A 22,126-nucleotide genomic window follows, 5' to 3' on the forward strand; every position below is an offset into this window, starting at 1 on the left:
TAAATTGTTTTAGGAGTTAAGTTTCATAGTAATGAGCACATTGAAATGTGTATTTGCTTATCTCAAATAACCCAATTATTTATCAATTATGACCAAATCCTAAAAGGCCCAAGTGCTCCCAAAGAAGTACTTGAAGGAAATACTTACTTAGGAAACCAATTTAATCCCAGGTGCTCTGTCTTGGAATATAATATTCTTTCCACCATGTCATAAAGTGGTCTCCAAGGTAACTCCAAATCATCTCTTGAAAGAAGTTCCTTTTTCCTAATTAAAAAAAAAGAAAAGTAAACATATATGCATATATTCACGTTCAGTTGTTTGTATATTACCGCTACCACACAAGGACGACAGTTGTTAAATGTTGCTGTCATCCTGGTGGGCCTTGCTTTTCCCCATCCATGGCAACTCATTGGTAGAACGCAGCAGTAGGAAGAACAATGCACCAGATTCTTACTGCTGCTCACATCTCAAAGAGCACCAGGTAAAAAGGGGCATTTACATTTGTGCCACCATTATTGCCAATGAATTTCTTATTTTTCCATGTCATTGATGGAGTACTTAATGTTTCCAGCATTGTTCTGGGTTTCCAGGAATAAGAAAAGAATAAATGATCCATGTCTTCTCAAGGATCTTACAACATATAAGAGAACTAGTTTAAACAAACATCAGGTTTGTTTAAACATATAGTTCAGTGTCTGCTACAAAACAGAAGGCTTCATCGAGGAGATGGAATTTTAATTAATTAACACATATAGCTTAAACTTATGATAGAGTTTTCTGCAATCTTTTTGTTAACTGGAAATTTGGGACTTGGGTCTTCTTACCAAAGAACACTTAGCTCTCATTCCCTAAAACCTTGAAGAAACAAACCAAAAAATGTTAGCAGAAACCATAGGAAATTTACTTACTTTAACAAGTTGATTAAGAGACGGGCAAATCCCTGCATCATGCTGATTTCCAGTTTTGGAATTGATACCAGCTCATACAATAACTTGATAAAAAGAACATGATCTTCTTTGCTAAATTTTCTCCCATAAAGTCGAATATATCTGAAAAAAAAAAAAAATCAATACAGCCTTCAAAAAGAAGTATGGTGACACATCCATATTCACAGTAGCATTTTTCATAATATTCAAAGTGTAGAAACAATGTAAATGTCCACTGATGGATGAATAAATAAGGATAATGTGGAATACACACGCGTACACACCCAATGGATTATAAAGCCTTTTAAAAAGAGATTTCTGTCATATGCTACAACATGGAGGAACCTTGAGGACATTATGCTAAGTAAAATTAGCCAATCATAAAAGACAAACACTGCATGATTCCACATATATGCAGGATCTAAAACAATGAAACTCACTGAAACAAACAGAATGGTAGTTGCCAGGAACAAGTGGAGGTGGGGCACACAGGGAAATGGAGTTATTCAGTGGGTACAGGAAACATGATGAAAAAGTTCTGGAGATCCGTTGTACAACAACGTACATATAGTTAATGATACTGTACTATATACTTAAACACTGTTAAGAGGATAAAATTATCTCTTTTTGCCACAATAAAGAAAATATGTGGGGCGCCTGGGTGGCTCAGCCAGTTAAACGTTCAACTTTGGCTCAGTTCATGATCTCATAGTTTGTGGGTTCAAGCCCTGTGTTGGGCTCTGTGCTGACAGTGCAGACCTGTTTGGGATTCTCTCTTTCCCTCTCTATGCCCCTCCTTGACTCAGGCTTTCTCTCGCTCTCAAAATAAATAAACTTAAAAAAAAAAAAAAAAAAAAATATATATATATAGTGATACCTTAATTTCAAATGCCCTTGATGTTAAGCATTTTATACTTACTGCTATGGAGGAAGAATTATTCTGTATTTAATTAAGAGACTACCCAATAATAATTAACAAAAGGCTTATAATGATAACTGAATTCTCATCAACATTCAATGACCAATTAAAAACACTGCTGTCTTATTGTTGTTTGTTCTTAACTGGCCTGTGATCATAAGTAACCTTGAAAGGAGTTTCTCTGTCCCCTTCCCTTTATTAAGCAAGGGTACATTCAAGAGAATCATCAGTTTATAACTCCTAAAAGTATTTAAAAGCAGCATATCACAATACAAAAAATAGAACAAGAGAGTACAGATAATAGAAGTTTACTGTTTAACCACAGAATCTTTGAAGAATACATAATAGTTTGCTTAGAATCCTGTAACAATACAGCAAAAGTTACATAACTTACACTATGTGTTCCTGAGTTAACTCATAATTATAATAAAATTAAGTTACTACCCAAAATAATACAGTATTTTACCTCAAAGTTACACATTTTCAGTACTTTTAACTTTAGGGAACCAAGGCCATCAAAAGCATCAACTACAAGCAAAGTTAAGGAAAAAGCATCCCCAAAAGGAAGGATGACTACAGAATATTTTAGGGATGCCTAAGTAACAAAAACTTAAGTAATCAAAAACTTACTTAGAACAAATGACTGGACACTTAAGAATCATAAAATCCTTTGAGGAAGACCACTTTACAGACAAATATATAAATGAACAGAAAACATGACATTAATACTCCTTATATGATCTCTAGCACTTCTCTGATAGCTAAGATCAAATTGAACTTACACTTAACTTCTAAAATTAGGATATCTAGGGAAGGAAAAATAAGATAAAAACAGGGAGGAAAACCATAATAGACTCTTAAATACAGAAAACTAGGGTTGCTGGAGGGAAGGGGAGTGGGTTGATGGCCTAAATGGATGATAGGTACTAAGGAGGGAACTTGTTGGGATGAGCACTGAGTGTTATATGTAAGTGATGAATCACTAAATTCTATTCCTGAAATCATTATTATGCTTTATGTCAACTAACTTGGATTTAAATAAAATTTAATGTATAAAATAAAATAAAATAAAATAAAGTAAAATATCTAACTGCTTTTCTCTCCCAGAAATTCCTCAAAATTCTTGGTCCACTAAAAACACACTTTTTCATTTTCTCAGACTATTGTGTATTTATTTATTCATTCAGCTCTTTTCTGTTGTTTCAAGGTATAATCCCGTGATTTCACCTTAGTACTCTGTTGATCAGATAGTATGGGACGCAGAGCAATGAGACCTGAGATACTGTTTTGCCTCTACCAGTAATTACTGTACAAGTTTCTTAACCACACTGGACTGGTAAACAGATTAGTAAAGGCAATATCTAAAAACCCTAAGCCTGGGGCTACCTGAGATACTTCAAAGCTGAATAAACATGGTATAACCTCCTGCAGCCTCCCTCAATGTCACTTTAAATTTTGGAGTGAAAGGTAGAATCAATTAAATGCTACTTTCAAATGAAAGCTATATTCCTAAATATATTCCTAAAGCAGCACACACAGAAGAGTTCAAAGACGTCCCTTGCTTTCAGTGGCTACTTCAGGTCTGGCCAGGACGCTAGATACCCCTGAGGTCCTGCATTCACTCTCCTCTGAGGCTAGGATACTTCTGTGGAAAAATTGGGAAATACTGCCCTAAGTCACTGAAAGAAGTTAGCTACAGCCCACTGCATTTACCGCAGTAGAAAGACAACTATGTGCTTATTAACATCAGGAATGTAAAACTCAGAGCCCCAAATTCAATATGCTGAAAAGAGACAAACAGGGGGATTCCTAGAGGAGGTAGAACTGCTGACAAAACGAGAGATGTTAGGGGGATTACTCAGAAAGAAACCTTTTATTTTCCCTGTCAACCAGGAAATAGTTCTTGTCAGCCAGAAAATGGTTCTTGTCTCAGCATTTTTCAAAATGCAGTCCAAGAATATTTCTTCTGAAGAACACAAGAAGTACTACATGAAAATTAATAACTGGTATTCATTAAAATTGAGAAATTCTATTCACAATAAAACACTATTAAAAGTGAAAAGCCCAATGAAATATTTGGAATACGTACATCTGACAAAGTATTCATATCCAAATTACATAAGAACTCCTTCAAATCAGAAAGAAAAAGACACAACCCAATAAAAAAGGCAGAAGACTCGGGTAGGCGCTTCTCAGAAGACAACATCCAGACGACTAATAAGCAAATGTAAAGGTACTCAACACCCTTACTCCTCAGTAAAAGCAAATTAAAACCACAGTAAGGTACCACTACACCCACCAGACTGGCTAAAATTAAAAAGCCTAATAATATCTGGTTTGGGTGAGAATGTGGAACAACCGGACCTTTCATATGTTACTGGTGGGTGTATAAAATGGTACAGCCACCCCCAAAAAATTGCCTGACATTACTTAGTTTTCTTACACATTAGATTGTTTAAAATATATACTCCCGACTTCCATCTTAAATCTAGTCCATTAAATATACAGGAGTGTGAAATGCAATAAAACTGTAAGGAAAAAAAGAAAAAAAAAAAGGAAAGGAAATTTAGTTGGTTTTTCTGTGTATTTATGTTCAAAAATCCTACTTTAGACCATATTAAGAGACGGTCTATTCTTTTTCCAATTAATTTTCACATTAAATTTTAGAACTAAAAATTACTATTAGATGTCTCAAAATAGTTGAAAACCTTGGTAACAGTCAAGATTGATCTTTTGAACAGAATATTTTTTAAACTATCCAGAATATACAGATGACAAGTCATTATGTTCCACCCTCTCACAGTGGGGGGGGGGGGGGGGGGACAGTTAAAGATAATACAAAAGTACTTCAAATTTTTTTTTTTTTTTTTTAGAGAGAATGTGTAAGCAGGGGAGAGGGGTGGGGGGAGAGAAAGAATCTTAAGCAGGCTCCATGCTCAGCGCAGAGCCTGACACAGGGCTCAATCCCAGGACCCTGGGATTGTGACCTAAGCCAAAATCAAGAGTCAGCTGCTCAACGGACTAAGCTACTCAGGTACCCCACAAACACATTTTTTAACTGCTTCCTCCTCACAATCTTATAGTGTATTAATCAAATGCTTTAATTTTTAATCTTGAGTAAAGAAAGACAGCAGCATACCAGGAAGAGTAATTAATAAGATGTTCAATACTATCAAAGTTTTTTTCTACTATACATCCTGAAGATAGTATAAATATAAAATTATACATTATTGAAATGAACTAAGATTCAGAGGTTGCTAGAAGCTAAAAATACTCATTTTCAATACAAGTTTTGTCATTCACTAGTTATTTTTCTTCAAGGCAATCACTGGGTTTCTAAGGTTCTAACTACATCTACCTATCAAGTGAAATTAACATCATTTCAGAGCAACATTAAGACTATTTGTAATTATAGGGACATCTGGGTGGCTCAGTTGGTTAAGCGGTCGACATCAGCTCAGGTCATGATCTCACAGTTCATGAGTTTGAGCCCTTCATCAGGCTCTGTGCTGACAGCTCAGAGCCTGGAGCCTGCATTGGATTCTGTGTCTCCCTCTCTCTCTGTCCCTCCCCCACTTGTGCTCTGTTTCTCTCTCTCTCAAAATAAATAAACGTTAAAAAAATTTTTTTTAAAAAGCCTATTTGTAATTATAAAACACGTGAGACATTCAGCAATAACATTTAACCTTAAATAAATGCTTTATTTCAGGAAGTCCTCCTCAAAAGGCAAAAAAATGGAATTTTAACTTTAAAATTTAAAGGCCAGAGTTTAACTATGTTCATTTAGAACACTTAAAAGTATTTATGGATGACTTTTTAAAAATCCTACATCTAGCAATATATCCTAAGTAAAAATCCAGAATATCATAGTCAAAATACCAAAGTTTTTCTATGTACACCTGCAATAATCTTCCTGGAAAAAAACCCCAACAACTGGAAATCCAACATAAGAGAACAGTTTGTTAAATTTAGTGGATGTGAAATGAAATGTCATATAAAAAAAGCAGGATACAAAATACATATGAATACAACTAAATAAAAACACATAATCATACGTTAAGATGAAAAGATAAACACTATAACATGTTACCTCTGAGTGGTACAACTGAGTGGTTTTCATGTTCTTCTATATACCTTTGTTTATTCAAACTTTATAAAATAAAAAGGCATTATTTTTATAATTAACATGTCAAAACATTTCATATCAAATTTCTGTTATAAAATACAATGTTTAAAATCAGGCAATCAATATTTCTGCATTTCTCTTAATAAAAACAGCCCTCTTATCAAAGACTTAATATTAAAGTCCTACTGAAAATTTTTTTTAATGTTTGTTTATTTTTGAGAGAGACAAAGTATGAGCTGGGGAGGGGCAGAGAGAGAGGGAGACAAAGAATCAGAAGCAGGCTCCAGGCTCTGAGCTGTCAGCATAGATGCGGGACTGGAACTCAAATGGTGCAATCATGACCTGAGGCGAAGTCAGATGCCTAACCCAGGTGCCCCTTAAAGCCTTATCTAAAAGAGAACAGGAGTCAAATTGTACAGTTCTCAATAGCCAAAAAATGACACCAGAGAGCATGAATCAGGATAATTAACTACCATGAATGTTTAAATATAATGATACTAAAAATATAAATACAAACAAAAGAAAACTCAGAGCATTTGAAGAATGCTAAGGAACAAAATCATTATCTTAAAAGCTGGTAAATGAAGAGAACCAATGTCACATTCATCCTGGTTCCTATAGGAATTGCACCGCAGGGTAAACAATAGTTCAGGAGGAAAAGTTCTTTTGAGAAATTCAGCTAATAAGCATTTGGCATTCTTTAAAGAATGTAGGATGGTTACTAACATCACAAAAAGAAAACCAGGGATTATGCATCTCCTGAAAAAAGTATACAATACACCTACTACCTAGTCTTGAAGAGGAAAATAAAACTTTAAGTGCTGAAGAGCAGCAACAAAATCAATGACTGGATGTCTTTAACATTTCAATCAGACTTTGAATGTAATTAAAATCATGTAATTAATAAAGCTGACTTTTAAAGACAAATAAAAATTGTGAGATTACAGAAACTGTGCCCTCTTTTCTCTCTCTGTGGAACACTTATAGAACTGGTCATAAACTAGGCCACAAAGAAGAACTCACTTAATTCTAATATGGACATTATTCTGGCCAAATAGTCTGATTATAATAAAATATAAATTAGAAAATACTAGCAAAGTGTTTGAAACCAAATTACTTAAAAACACACAGTCTTAAAGGTTAATATCAGACTTGAGGCATGCTGCCCCCTCTAAGAGGCGCTTCCTTTAAAAGCAAAAAACTTTTTTTTTCTTTTTGCAAAAAACCACCTTTAAAAGTCTAAAACATTTAAAACCAGACAGATTCAGGGCAATAATGACTATTGTTACTATTATTATTTAGCATTATTCTGAATGTAGAGATTAAAAAAGTAACCTAGGAAACACAAATAGGGGCAACTGTTTCAGGAACAGTAGAAGAGGATGTTGTCAATACTAGGATTTTCCCCAAGACATCCAAAACTAGCAACAAAAAACTACTTTTACACTACATAAGAAAATCCACAGAATATGTCTTTTGAAATCAGTAGCCTTCCTGTATGGCACCCAGATTAAAAATAATGATGAATGAAGGAAAACTGTTCCATTCTCATAATATCAACAAAAAGATTCATTAGAAATTTCTCTAAAAGAAATGTGCAAGAAGTACATTCTAAAACAATAAAACTGTACTAAAATGTAAAATATCTGAATAAATGGTGACACATAAGAATTTTCTAAACTATGTCTTAATACCCGACAGCTAGGACTAACTGACAAGTATTTTAAAGCAAATAAAATAACCATGACCAATGAAATACCTGAAACATTCTTCCCTCTAACCAGAAAACAAAATAATACAAAAAAACCCAACCTCCCTCCCCACTTTACTATCTTCTGTTCCTAAGACAGCATCAAATTGAAAAAATAAAAAAGGCAAAATTTGCAGAGAACACTAGAGGATCAGGAATTTATTACTCTGACTTTATTCCAGGACTAAGTCTTTCATCATTACGTATAATATTAAAAATGCAGATATAGCTTCTCATTGGTAGGAACAGTGAGTGAACAGAAAAAATAAAGAGTTTTCTCAGAAATCCACCTCTCCTTCTCTTTTCACTCAACTACCCATGTATTCAAAAAGCATTTCTAGAGCAAAAGACATACACAGGACAAGAATATGATTCATATACTTTTTTCCTTTACACTATGAACTCACAATCAGATGTGAGGAAACACATACTGGAAAACTATACAGAAGCGGGGGGGATAAACGAAGTAGTATTAGAGTTTTGTGATTTTTTTTTTTAAGCCAATGTTTCATCACATGTAAGTGACCACGGATGTGAATCTTCAAAGATTAGAAAGCTGTCATCACTGTAAATAAGCAACCCAAGGTCAAGAAAATCTGAGCATTTGGAGAAAGAGGCAGGAAGAGGCACAGGAGATGGCTCTAGGGAGAGGAACAGAGCCAAGAACAGCATACTGTGGCAAAAAGACACAACCAAGAGAATGTTCCTTATTCTCCCATTTCACTTCCAGAGAGGTCAAGCTGAGGATCAAGAAAAGGGATACACTATCAGAAACAAACAACAATAAAGGATATCAATTCCAAGTGTCTGCTGATAAGGAAGAAAGGCAAATTAGGTGTTATCTAAAGTAGAGAATACCTTACATTTCCATGCTCTAGATTGCTTTGCAACTCCCAACATTATTATCTACTCTGAATAGACAGAATAGTTACTGATTTCAACACAGTAGCCAAGCCAGCAGGGGCAGCGTGATTTTACAAGTTTGCAGAGAATTCAAACTGCTCCGGGTCAGTCCCTAGGGCAAGTCATTTAATTCCTGTATTAGTAAAACCTGGATTTCCTCACAAGGCTATGGTGATAGGTAATTGATTATTGTACAAGGAAGTCATTCTGACTTAACTGATCTACAATGGGGACCCAGGTACCAGTTGTTCTACTACATTTGAGAACCACTCACTGCACCTCAGCAGACTGACTGGAGCACAATGTATGGCTTAAAATATATTTAAATCATTAAAAACATAATACTAATATAATGTTTCAATTAATGAGGCTACATACATCTTAGGATATTTGTTTACTACATAATTATTTGTTCATATTCAAAGGATAGCCTGTCTATCCTTTAAGACTTCTTTTCATGAAGTGCTCCTTCATTCCCAACCAAAAGTGCTATCTCTGTTCTCTGTCCCTTAATAGCTTGTACCAAACCTATTTTCCACATTTTACTTCTTAGAGTAGTTATATATGTGTTTCTTTATTCATTATTGTATTTCTGGCTCCTATACATATATCATATATAACCTTCAACTCTAACCAAAGAATGAAACAAGACAGACATTCTGAAAAACATTTCTTTGACTCAAGATATGAATATATCTTGAGAAATATACTGGCTTATGTAACTAAAAACAGCTCACTAGAGCTAATCTATTTTTGAAAAGAAAAAATACACTTCAAACAATAAATATTTTACCTAATTAAGCAAAATGACTTTAAAACATTGAGTAGGTTTCCAAAACACACTAAAAAACAGGCCTATTATCTTTACCAAGTATAGTACTTCTGATGGATGGAAGGTTTTAAATGGACAAGAAAAGCTGAAGTATACACTTCTCTTTATCCCCATCTATACGCCAGGCTAAACAATAGTCACTGAAGTTTCAGCAGATTGTATTTCGCAGTTATATTCTTTATGATATATTAAAATTGACAACTTCTGGAATAATATAGTCATCCACTATTAATACCTAATAATGATGCCTCTATTCTTTTCCCAGTTGCTTCTCTCTGGAGGCATGGATAAGGGGCATTCATATGTTGAAAGACTTTATTGAACATTTAAGAGCCAGACATGGCAACAGGGAATGGAAACATTAAAGTAACAAATGGTCTTGGAGCATACAGCCTAGAAGGAGACAGATAACTGATTATTTCAATATGATGCTCTGAATATAGACTTTACCAGTTATATGGTTAATTTGCTCATATCTCTGTTCCCCCACATTAAAAAGCTTTTTCAAAATTCCTCCTTATCTAACCAAATCCCACCTCAATGTTCAGGTGCACTTCCCCTTTCCCAGGTATACAGCCTGGGGGTTTCTTTCCTCTAGAACACAGGGTTAAGAGCAAGAGCCCTGTGGTCTTCAGGCAAACCAGCCAATATATTACCTCACTAAGCCTCATTTCTTCAAAGGTAAAACTGGGGTAACAAACATACCTACAATTCATAGGGTTGTTTGTGAAAATTAAATGAAAAAATGAATGTAAAGTTATTAGCATAGTGCTGGCACTTTCTGAGGCCTCAATATATGATAGGTAGTATCTGTACCTCTCATTCAACAATCTATTGATTAATGCTCTCTTGTAAGATCCCTCAGTTTAATTTTTGAACTGTTGTAACTTTTCATTTTCATCCCTTATACCTTTATAGCTCAAGGCGTAGTTGTTGATGATAAGACCTGAATCACAGAAAGAAACCTATAAAATTAATAGCTTTCATATTTTGGGGGCCACAACCTGCCATCATCTATAATCCATGATATACACGTAAACATATATATAACAAATTAAGGTCATGAACATTCACCTTTATTCCTCTAAATTTACACTAATAATTCTAATGCAGTTCACTAGAAAAGAAACAAAACGGCCCAAAACAACAACAAAAAACCAAAAAACTGGTAAGACCTAAATTGATTTCACAACTCTATGGTTATAACCCACAAGTGAAAAATTCTCTATAAGCATTAATAAATCAAAATGTAGATTTAAAAAATTGTGATACCATACAAACTAAAAAAAAGCCCACAAAGTGAAAACCTTTTAAGATATTTGTTTATGTAATTATAATTTAAAAAGAAATATCACATTTTAAATCATTCCTGAATTTGTTAAATAACTTTTTTCCTGCCATACACAAAATAGGGACCTCTGCTTGACACATGTTGACAGAAATTTGACAACATCTTATTTACTGGTATCTCTGGAAGTAACCCATTTTCCCTCAAAAGAGAAACTATTCTGACTAAACTCTTCAGGAATCTGGGGTGCCTGGGTGGCTGAGTCAACTGAGCAACCGACTCCTGACTTCAGCTCAGGTCAAGATCCCAGGGTCGTGGGATCAAACCCCACATCGGGCTTCAAGCTGAGCATGGAACTAAGATTCTCTCTCCCTCCCTCAGACCCTCTCCCCCACTTGTGCACGCTCTCTCTCTAAAAAAATTAAAAACATAAAAAACACTCTTTAGGAATCAGCCTAAAATATAAACACTCAATTGCAAAAGCCTGCGTTCATAAAATTTCTTACTCTAAAAATTTCTACTCTATTCTTGGCTTAAAAAAAAATTTGTCAGGGGCATCTGGGTGGCTCAGTCAATTGGGTGGCTGACCTCAGCTCAGGTCATTATCTCACGCTTTGTGGGTTCAAGCCCCACATGGAGCTCTGTGCTGACAGCTCAGAACCTGGAGCCTGCTTCAGATTCTGTGACTCTCTCTCTCTCTGCCCCATACCATGTTCGTGCTCTGTCTCCCTCTCAGAAATCAATAAACATTAAAAAAAATTTTTTTAGGGGCACCTGGGTGGCTCAGTCGGCTAAGCGTCCGACTTCAGCTCAGCTCATGATCTCGCAGTTCGTGGGTTTGAGCCCCGCGTCAGGCTCTGTGCTGACAGCTCAGAGCCTGGAGCCTGTTTCAGATTCTGTGTCTCCTTCTCTCTCTGACCCTCCCCCATTCATGCTCTATCTCTCTCTGTCTCAAAAATAAATAAACGTTAAAAAAAACAAATTAAAAAAAAAATTTTTTTTAAAGAAATTTGTCAGAAAATGAGATGAAATATCTATGCTGAAAAGCCCCAAAATGTTTTAGTAAACATTCCATTTAGAGTGTCTACCATTAGGAGATTATAAACCATTTTTTAATAAATTTTCTTTAATGTTTATTTTTTTTTTTGAGAGAGAGAGAGGGCGCGTGCGTGCACATGAGCGGAGGAGGGGCAGAGAGACAGGGAGACACAGAATTCAAAGCAGGCTCCAGGCTCTGAGCTGTCAGCACAGAGCCCAACATGGGGCTCAAACTCACGGACTGTGAGATCATGACCTGAGCCAAAGTCGGACACGTAACCGACTGAGCCACCCAGGTGCCCCTAAACCATTTTTTAATAATTCTTAAGTAATTTCTGCCTTATTTGAACTACAATACTATTCTCAAACCCATTTAATAGCTGCAATGGTGTTAGTTCTTTCTGGGTAAGGGAAAAGGTCTTTAGTATATTTCAATTTTTTTTTTTTAAGTTTTTATTTATTTATTTTTAGTAATCTCTACCCTTAATGTAGGGCTTGAACTTACAACCCTGAAATCAGGAGTAGCATGCTCTTCCAACTGAGCCAGCCAGGGGCCCCTTCACTATATTTTTAAACTCTAAAGTTTAGGTTCTATATATTTTTTTAAATGTGTATTTATTTATTTTGAAAGAGAGAGGGTGAGCATGAGCAGAGGAGGGACAGAGGGACAGGGAGAGAAAGAGAGAGAGAGAGAGAGAGAGAGAGAGAGAGAGAATGAATGAATCCCAGGCAGGCTCCACACTATCAGTGCAAAGTCTGACATGAGACTCAATTTCACAAACTGTGAGATCATGACCTCAGCTAAAACCAAGAGTTGGAAACTTAACCAACTGAGCCACCCAGGTACCCAGTTAGGGTCTATGTATTCTGAAAAAAAGTCAAACCAGCCTAAAAGGTGATTACCATTACCCAAAACTATGGTTCACCTATCAAAAAACTGTATTACTGTACCCTGAATTATTTTATACTAAACACATTTTTTAAGATTCTATTTTTTAATGTAATTTTTGAGAAAATGCATGCATGTGTGCATGAGCAGAGAGGGGCAGAGAGAGAGGGGAGACAGAGGATCCAAAGCTGGCTCTGTGCTGATAGCAGAGAGCCTGAGGTGGGGCTCAAACCTGCGCACCATGAGAACATGACCTGAGCTGAAATTGGGTGCTTAACCAACTGGCCACCCAGGTACCCCAATATTTTATTTTTTTAAGTAATCTCCACACCCAACGCAGGGTTCAAACTCACAATCACAAGCTCAAGAGTCTCATGCTCTACTGGCTGAGCCAGCCAGGTGCCCCTTAATACTAAATATTCAGGCATAAAAATTATTATAGATTTATTTTTATTTTTATTATTATTTTTCCTAATGTTTACTTTTGAGAGAAAGAGTATGCACAAGCAGAGGATGGGACAGAAAAAGAGAGGGAGACACAGAATCCAGAGCAGGCTCCAGGCTCTGAGCTGTCAGTGCAGAGCCTAACATGGGGCTCAAACCCACAAACCATTAGATCATGACCTGAGCCGAAGTTGGACACTCAACTGACTGAGCCACCCAGGCGCCCCTAGATTTATTTTTAAATGAAAGTCTCAAACTCACCGATGAAGCCTATTCTCCCCGACCCCCACTTTGGATTATGAAACACACCATTCTTTTATTTAACCAAAATGCTCCTTTCCTCCACTTCTTTTATTAAATATATACTACTTTCTTTTGAATAGAGTATTAAAATAGACCTCATCCCAGGTTTGTTTTCTCCATTTGACTGTAAAAGTTTCGTAGAATTTCATAATGCTTTAGTTTACAAAGAATAAAAAAGTAAATTATAATATTATTGAGTACCTATGAATGTATACACTGCAGTACTAAATGCTGGGAGTGGAGGAAAGGTGTTAAGCATGGAGGACATTGACCTCCAGAAAGCTCACAGTAGAGGGAAAATATGCACACAGACTACAAAAGCATGAACAAGGGATCAAGAGGGAGTGTGCTAAAAGGGAAGAAATGCTGAGTGTAGGCCGAATATGGAAGTAGCCAACCTCAAGATTCCAAATGGGAATGAATATTTATAGTATGTGCTTTTAACATTCCACTGGCTGTGTCAATGAATATAAAGGTTTTGTTGTTGTTGTTTACTTGCTGTTGCTTTTATTACCATGTTCTCAGCTTGCCATTCATACTGTATGAGATTTTGATCTAATTTTCTACAAAGGTTAAAGAGAAACACAGATTTGGATTTTGTACAAAAAAGATGTGCAGTGAGAGGAAGATTCACTACAAATGAGCCTCATTTAACAGAAAAATTAACTCCCAGGTTCCACAATGAGAAAACTGGTTTGGAGGTTGTGCCCTTATTTACCACTAAATAAATAAGCACCCCTTAAAAACAAACAAGTCGCCTCCATTTCACTTAAGAACATGTCTTTCTAAGACAATTTAAAAAAAAATTTTTTTTTCAACGTTTATTTATTTTTGGGACAGAGAGAGACAGAGCATGAACGGGGGAGGGGCAGAGAGAGAGGGAGACACAGAATCGGAAACAGGCTCCAGGCTCTGAGCCATCAGCCCAGAGCCCGACGCGGGGCTCGAACTCACGGACCGCGAGATCGTGACCTGGCTGAAGTCAGACGCTTAACCGACTGCGCCACCGAGGCGCCCCTCTAAGACAATTTTATAACACTGCAGCGAGATGACTTAGGAAAATTGTTTAAAAAAAAATTTTTTTTAATCTTCATTTATTTTTGAGAGAGAGACAGAGACAGAGACAGAGTGTGAGCAGGAGAGGGGCAGAGGGAGAGGGAGAGGGAGACAAAGAATTCTAAGCAGGCTCCAGGCTCTGAGGAGCCTGACGTGGGGCTGGAACTCCCGAAACCTGAGTTCACAACCTAAGCCAAAGTCAGCTGCTCAACCGATTGAGCCACCAAGGGGGCCCTGGGAAAATTATTTTTAAATGATACATTCAGATTTCTGAAGAACAATAAATGGTTCTGTTTTACTAGATTTTTTTTTTTTCTAACTGCGCTTCTCAGTGCCTCCATTTAGGGCATTAAAACATAAGATTTTTTTTTAAGTAATGCACTTAGAATTCATATTTTCTTCCCCCAAATTTGTTGACGGAGGTACACCTTGCCTAGGCTGTCTTTAACGAACAAAAATGTGTGCTAAGAAAAAGAGCACACTGGAACTTCCCAAGAGGGCAGACATCTTTCACTCACTAACATATCCCAAGTGCCAAAAACAGTGCCTGGCCCACAAAGAGCACTCAGAAAATAACTTGTTCAAAGATTCCTGCTTCTACTACTTTACATCAAACTATGTATTAGCTAATAAGAACCTCAGTGTCTTTGTTTTTAAAAGGGAGATAATTCAAGGGAGTCCTTGTTGCTCCAGGGTTGATTCTATGCCTTCGAAGTTAAGATGTCATAATACACAAATGTTCATTAATAAGCTGTATTTTAAATTTCTGTCCATGGGGTCTATTTGCAATAAGCCTTAGACAAAACAATCCAAATGGAAACTCACAAGTAAAATCACAAATTTTGCAAAGTAGAATTTCATGAGGTTGACCAAAGTGATAATGGATCATCATTCATGTTTTTAGCTTAGATAATGGCATCAGTATTGACTTTTTTGGTTTAACCCCTTTTCCCTTAGAGATACATCCTGGAAGCACTTATGAATGAAGTAATATGTTCAAAAATAATGGGGGTGGGTTGGCATGGAGGAACATGATTGGCCATGAGATGATAATTGGAAGATGGGTTAGAGAACTATTCAAATCACATATATTGACAAATGAGATTCTGGCAATAACATCCTGTTAACTAGAGGAGAAAAAACTGACGAAGTGTTTTAAAAGAATGAGTAAGAGAGGTCCTTGAGGGGCACCTGATTGGCTCAGTCAGTAGAGGATGTGCCTCTTAATCTCAGGGTCATGAGTTCAGGCCCAACATTGGGCATGGAGCCTACTTAGAAAGAAAGAAGGAAAGAAAGAAAGAAAGAAAGAAAGAAAGAAAGAAAGAAAGAAAGAAAGCAAGCAAGCAAGCAACTAAAGAGGTATTTGAAAAATGGGAAGGGCTTCATATATATATGAACTTTGTGCTCAATTTTGCTTTGAACCTAAACTGCTCTAAAAAATAGTTTGATCATTAAAAAAAAAAAAAAGGATAGTTTATTGCACTGTTACACAACTTTGTCAGAAAAATTCATATTCCCAAAATCATTTAATTCATTTACTTTGTCTTTCTATGGAAAATCAACTTTTAAATCAACTTTATAAAGAAACTTTGGTTCTTGTTCGGAGTGTTGTCACATGGTAACAATGGCAAACCTTTTCTACTACTTTCCCAACTGGTTTTCACTGATGAATGTGGTAATGTGTCAAGACTTTAAGACTTTTTACTAAAAACAGGCACTTCTATTTATTGTGTACTTCACAATTTCAACACGCAAACATTAGATATCCTAAATAAGTTCATTGTGTTAATAGATAACTGAGATTCAGCAGTTAGCATTTTCCACTTTCTCCCTTAACAAAGAGATGATACAAATTTGGGTGCTCTTGTGGTCAGATTATTACTTTCCATAAAAGGAGTTCAGTTTATTTGATAATTCTTATCTTGACTAAACTTAGGTTTCCGGTGGTTATGTAATCTAATTAAATACATTATGTGGTTTCAACTGGGATAATCCAATTCCTATTTTAGAAGCCTACATAATTAAACAAGGAAGTTACAGTTTAATTAGCAAATGAAATGATTTCTCAATATAATAGTCATATCATAATAATAAAACAGCACAGAAGTTAACATTTCACTCTAACAACAAAAAAAAACACATTTAAATGTGGGGGGGGGGGGTGCCTGGGTGGCTCAGTTGGTTAAGCATCTGACTTTGGCTCAGGTCATGATCTCAGGGTTCGTGAATTCGAGCCCCACGTCGGGCTCTGTGCTGACAGCTCAGAGCCTGGAGTCTGCTTCGGATTCTGTGTCTCCTCCTCTCTCTGCCCATCCCCTGCTCATGCTCTGTCTGTCTCTCTCTCTCAATAATAAATAATCGTTAAAAAAAAATTACAAATAAAACGTCTTGGTAAAAACATTTAAATGTCCTTCATAATACAGTAAGCCCACACCCTTCACGAGAATCAAAATTCTGATTGAAAAAAGGAAACACTAAAGAATTACATCCATAATGTAATTACACGTAAACTTATAGGAAACAGTAGCCCATTCACTTGTTTTCCTTACTCTAGACCAACTTAAAGGAACACAGAGCTAGAAAGGCCCTTTAGCACTAACTCAGTGATTTTTGGATCCCTGAGCAGGCTTCAGGGGCTTCTATGGTCAGTGAAGTGTTAAAACGAAAAAAAAATCGTTGCAACTGCATTCTTCCCAAAGACCCCAATATTGTGTTTCTGATTTTGCTTTTATACAACAGTCCATGGCTAAGTTTTAAGTTTGAAAACCACTAAGAGACTATCACACTTTCCAAGAGGACTCTAAAGCTTCAGAGAGGTTAAGAAAGACCAAGATGATAATGTTCATGGCAAGGCCAGGTAAAGAGAAACTGACATCTTCAAACTAGACCTCCACCGCCTCACGGGAAAGGTCCAAAGGACAAAGGAAGAAAAAGCAAGTTTCAAGATTACCTTTATTCAACTGCATCATGGGCCATACCAGTTATCCACCAATACCTTTCACTTAGTGTCCAGGAGCAGTCTTTCCTGTGACCATTGTTAGGTTTGAGCCTCTCTTCTCCAATTTGTTTCCTTGCTTCTTAAAAACTGTCCCTGTGATATTATGTCACACAATGTCTCTTTAACAGGCAGTTCTAATACTTTAACTTGTTCATGCAAGAGAGCTTGTATTTTATCACAGGCCAATTTTTAAAATACACAGAAATAACCTTTCTCACAGAGATACTACATAGACCCACAAGTCTTGAAATGGATGGAAACAGAATGACAATAAGTACTAAGGTGAGGTAAAAAGTTAAAAAAAAAAAAAAAAAAGGGAGCCTGAATATCCCCAAACCAGAACTCTATCCCACACAGACCTGTGATGCCCTGATTAGGGGTGTATACTTCTGGTCCGGGATCCAGTCCCAGTGCCTCTGAACAGCATTTACACTCTGGTCTTCTTTAGGAATGTGCTTGATCTATGCAACTATTCCCAGTGCTTTACAAGCTGCTCAAACAGTCCTTGCAGAAAGATACACATTGGCTTATTTGAGGCTCTACAGGATAAAAAATAAAATCATAAAATACCACACCAGGGCTGTCTCCCAGGAATTATTTAGTCCAACCCCTTCATTTTTCACAAGAATGCTAATATACATGAATTAAAGTCACTTTCCCACCGTCACAGAGCTACTACTGGTAGAAGTTAGATTTTGTTTTCATTACTACTTTCCATTCTTCTACAAAGTACTAAATATGATCACTGCTCAGGTAATTGCCAGCTATCATCACATGTTTTGGCATCATTTAGATGTAAACTTGTGCAACACAAGGCTTATTAAAAAACAACAAGTGCAACTATAAACAGGTCACCTTAACATGACTTAGGAGAAAAAAATACACCCAAGATCACAACATGTCCCACCAAGTTCAGAATGTCTCATACTGCAATCCTTAGAATCAGTTTGTTCCAAAATAAAATCCTGACAGCATTTCTTGCTAGTTACTTCGACATAAATGGTTTGAGTTTCATAGGCTAGTAAGCTTTATCAACTGCAATCTTGCCCTCAACACCAAGGACTGTCTCCACTGTATTTTTAGCCATTTCCAGATAAAAGCTACTTACACATAATAAGCCAAAAATAATCAAACTCTAGGTGCTAATTTGCCAAGCTTAGTACTAAGTATGTCAGAAAACAATGCTTAACTATGCCTGTGAAGATTCTAGATTCAGAAATCCAAACCAGGTAAGCATTCACACATTGGTATATATTGTGCATCTAAAAGAAGCTGTGTCCCCCAAAATGGTTATTCTCTGGCAAATCTAATAAGAATGATTAAAATGGGGAATTACTGGAACCGACAAAGTATTTTTACTGTGCCTGAGTAAGACAAACACATAGAAGCTCACGTGAAAAATCATTTGATTTCAATCAGTTATAAAACATAGAACACTGCTGTTTTGACTAAAAGTGGTTCTTTTCCCTGTTGCATTTCTTTTTTCCCAGAGTCTCCTAAGAATCCTAAATACCCAAACTTCTTTACACTCTCTTCAAGAGGAGAGCTGTTAACCTTGACATTTTATGGTCACTCTTTGAAAAGGGAAAATTAAGTGTTTAAGTTTTGCTTTTTAATTAAAAAGGTAATTATTCCCACCACCACTGCGCCAAGTGGAGATGAGAAATTTGTCAGAGGCTCCCTAATAATTGGCAGATAAGAATCATCCTGTGAGGAAATGTAGACAAGACTATTGCATTACAAAACCCTGAGTCATCACCCAGTTCACTCAGCAGATTTGGGTAAACAGTGGATAAGTGACTTATGTCTTGTGTGTTTATCCATCCATACCCACATTCATGAACATACAATGTTACCAGATTTTGTGTACAGTTAACCAAACAAGATACAGCACAACTTTCTTAAAAAATTCTTCTCTCACAACGAAGATACCCACCTAGCAAATAAAGTGCCTAACCTTTCCCCCTCAGACCGTATTTTTACTTGCTGCCCCCCCCCCCCAATTTCAGTGGCACTATAGCTTAAGGAGAGTTTGTGGAAAAAAAAAAAAAAAACAGAAACAGTAATCAAACAATAACATAACTCCTGAAACTGATTTTTAGGTCATCTATATTCTTCTGAGCGACTCAAAAATTAACGCAAGCCCTGTACTAATAACGCCCTGGACAATCTGACAGCTCTCTTCTATTTTCCTTAGGGTCGCACATTTCCAAAGGAAATGTCACAACTGGAGAAACATACACTTTCCCGATGTTCTAAGACTCAACATTCTCAACATTAACTGTCTAGTATACCGCTCAAGAAAGCGCTAAGAGCTGATTTTGAACCAATCTATTCAATCAAACCCACAAAGACTGAGCAGGCCCAAAAAAGCAGAACCTACAAGTTCCCTACGGCCTCCTTCCCATTCAGAAAGTTAACGAGACCTGAATTGAGGGCTATAAAGAGGCGGAGACCGTAGAGGAAGAACCGGAGGAAGCACCAGGAAAAGTCGAGTTACTCCCCCATAGACGAATCCTCTCCTCCCACATCCCCCATGGGCAAAGGTTCAGGACCCTTGGGGGACCCTTCATCTCTTCCTGAGGGCCTGGTGCCCTCCGGCTCCCCAAGATGCCGTAGGTCGCAAGACAACAACCTAAACCCTTGGGGAGAAGCAGCTAGGGAAGACGTACAAGGCTGGTGAGGACAGAGGAGGTCCCGCTGTAAAGTGGCAGGGAGCGGACTTGAGTGCTTCCCAGGCTTCCTGTAGCGATTCTCCGACTACTGCTCGGAGACCACCGGAGGGTCGAGTCGGGGCAGAGCTGTGTCCAGCGATCCCGTGTGGACAAAGAGCCGCCGCTGCCCTTGCCCCGGACGCTTTCCCACTGAGCCTTTGCCCCCCTTTGCCCACGCACCCACCCTGCAGACCCGAACACACTTACGTGGAGAGTTTCCTGGTCCAGAAGAGGCCCCCGGGCCACAGCTCTTGGAGCTGCACGGCCCGGCCCAGGTTGCTTTTGATCTGGGCCAGCTGCAAGTCGGACTCGGCGTCCAGCCGCTCGGCATAGGGCAGCAGCTTGTTGTAGACGATCTCCTTCTGCGGGACGAAGCCCCGCGAGTCCGGGCCGGGACGCCCGCCGGGCTCCGGGGGATCCCCGCCGCCCGCCCGCTCGGCCGGCTCCATGAGCCTAGGGACACCCCCCCCACCCCCTCCCACCCTAACCCTCCCCGGCCCCCACCCCTCTCCGGGCTCCGCCTCCTCCGCGTCGTCGTCGCCCCACGGCCGTCGGCAGCCCGTAGCCCTCGGCCCGACCGCTGGGCCCCCTGCGCTGGCCGGCGCGCTGCTGGTCCCCGCGCGATCCCAGTTCGTTGGCGGCGGCAGCGGCCGCTCTGCCCGCCCCGCACCGGCTCGGCTGGTGACGCTGCAGCAGCCGGGCCCGCAGGTTCCGGACGGGCCTCAAGTCACTTCCGGGGCGGGGCGGAGCGACGGCGTCGGAGGAGGTGGCGGCGGTGGTGGCGGCAGCGGGAGCCCAGCGGGCCGCGCCTTTCTCGCCGTGGGCCGGGCTCGGAGCCCCCACCCCCGGGCCTCACCGGCCGAGCGCGAGCCTGCCCCACCGGAAACACGAAGCCGAATTCCAGGCTATTGTCCTTCCTCGCCTGGGGTTGCGCGGTCCCTGTGGCTGTCCTCGGGAGCCCGTAGTCGCGGTGCTCTCCGCCAAGGCGGTGGGCCTAGGCCCCCACGCCGAGTGTGTGGAAAAACCTAGGTACTCTGTATCCATCTCACTTGTTAATTATAGATTTTTTTACTCTGTCTCCTTTAAGTCCCCTCTTTCGGGTATTTTTCTGGCCGCTCTCATTCCAAAAAGGTGAATTGTTAATTCAACAAATATTAATTGAACTGCTATTTTGTGTGTCAGCCGCTCCTTTTAGGCCCTTGAAATGGGAAGAGCACGTGATTTCTGCCCTCCAGGGTTTTACAATCTACCTGAGCTTTAGTCTAGGGAACGAGCAATTACAAGACAATACTGTTAATTACTGGATAAGTACAGGATGCCTTGGGAACACCTAAAGAGAATTTCAAACTGTAGGGGTGTCAGGTAGTTTCCTAGAAGTGATAAAGTTGAGGTTTAAGGGGGTTGAGGGCAGAGTTGGTTAGGAAAAGGAGGAGAAGGTACAGCAACAGCTTAGAGGCCACAAGCATGCGCTCTAGGAATTCAAGGAAGTTCAGAATGGCTGCAGATTGCTTGCAAGAGGGGAGTGCAGGATTGAAACCTAGAAAAATGCTAGGGAGTTTTTAGAGCATTAATCCTAAAAGCAACAAAAACTCTGAAACATTTTAAGCATAGGAGTGGTGTGATGTAATTTACATTTTCCAAGAATCATTCTGGCTTTATGTGGAGAATGGATTAAAATAGACACCACTGGAAACTGGAGGAACTCTTAAGAAGTTGTGACATAATGATGTCCTGGATGTCAGTGGAATGATTTGAGAGCTACTGCAGCAAGTAAAATGGCCTGGACTTGGTAGCTGACTGAATATGAAGAGTGAAACAACGGGAAGAGACAGGATGATTTCAGATTTGTGGTTTGGGAAGATGGATAGTAAACTCCTTCACTGAGATGGAGAACACAACAGAAACAGATTTGGAGACAGAATGCCTAAGGGATGGAAAAG

General features: G+C 38.5%; 1 protein-coding gene across 2 annotated transcripts in view; it reads right to left on the reverse strand.

Annotated features, from left to right (window-relative positions):
- The window catches only part of PSME4 (proteasome activator subunit 4), a 100,505-nt gene extending 79,840 nt beyond the window's left edge, over window positions 1-20,665 (reverse strand). Inside the window, exons 1-3 of one of the 2 annotated variants that reach the window (XM_045446049.1) lie at window positions 20,394-20,665; window positions 909-1,049; window positions 148-264 (exon numbers count right to left, since the gene is read on the reverse strand). In XM_045446049.1, coding sequence (XP_045302005.1) covers window positions 148-264; window positions 909-1,049; window positions 20,394-20,635 — 500 coding nt within the window. In that variant the 5' untranslated portion in view covers window positions 20,636-20,665. Of the gene's footprint in view, window positions 1-147; window positions 265-908; window positions 1,050-17,831; window positions 17,962-20,393 lie in introns of those variants that run through there. The other variant, XM_045446050.1, reaches the window with a different exon arrangement.
- Window positions 20,666-22,126: the final 1,461 nt, after the last annotated feature.

The sequence above is a fragment of the Leopardus geoffroyi genome, chromosome A3, assembly GCF_018350155.1.
Source record: "Leopardus geoffroyi isolate Oge1 chromosome A3, O.geoffroyi_Oge1_pat1.0, whole genome shotgun sequence".
Classification (NCBI taxonomy): domain Eukaryota; kingdom Metazoa; phylum Chordata; class Mammalia; order Carnivora; family Felidae; genus Leopardus; species Leopardus geoffroyi.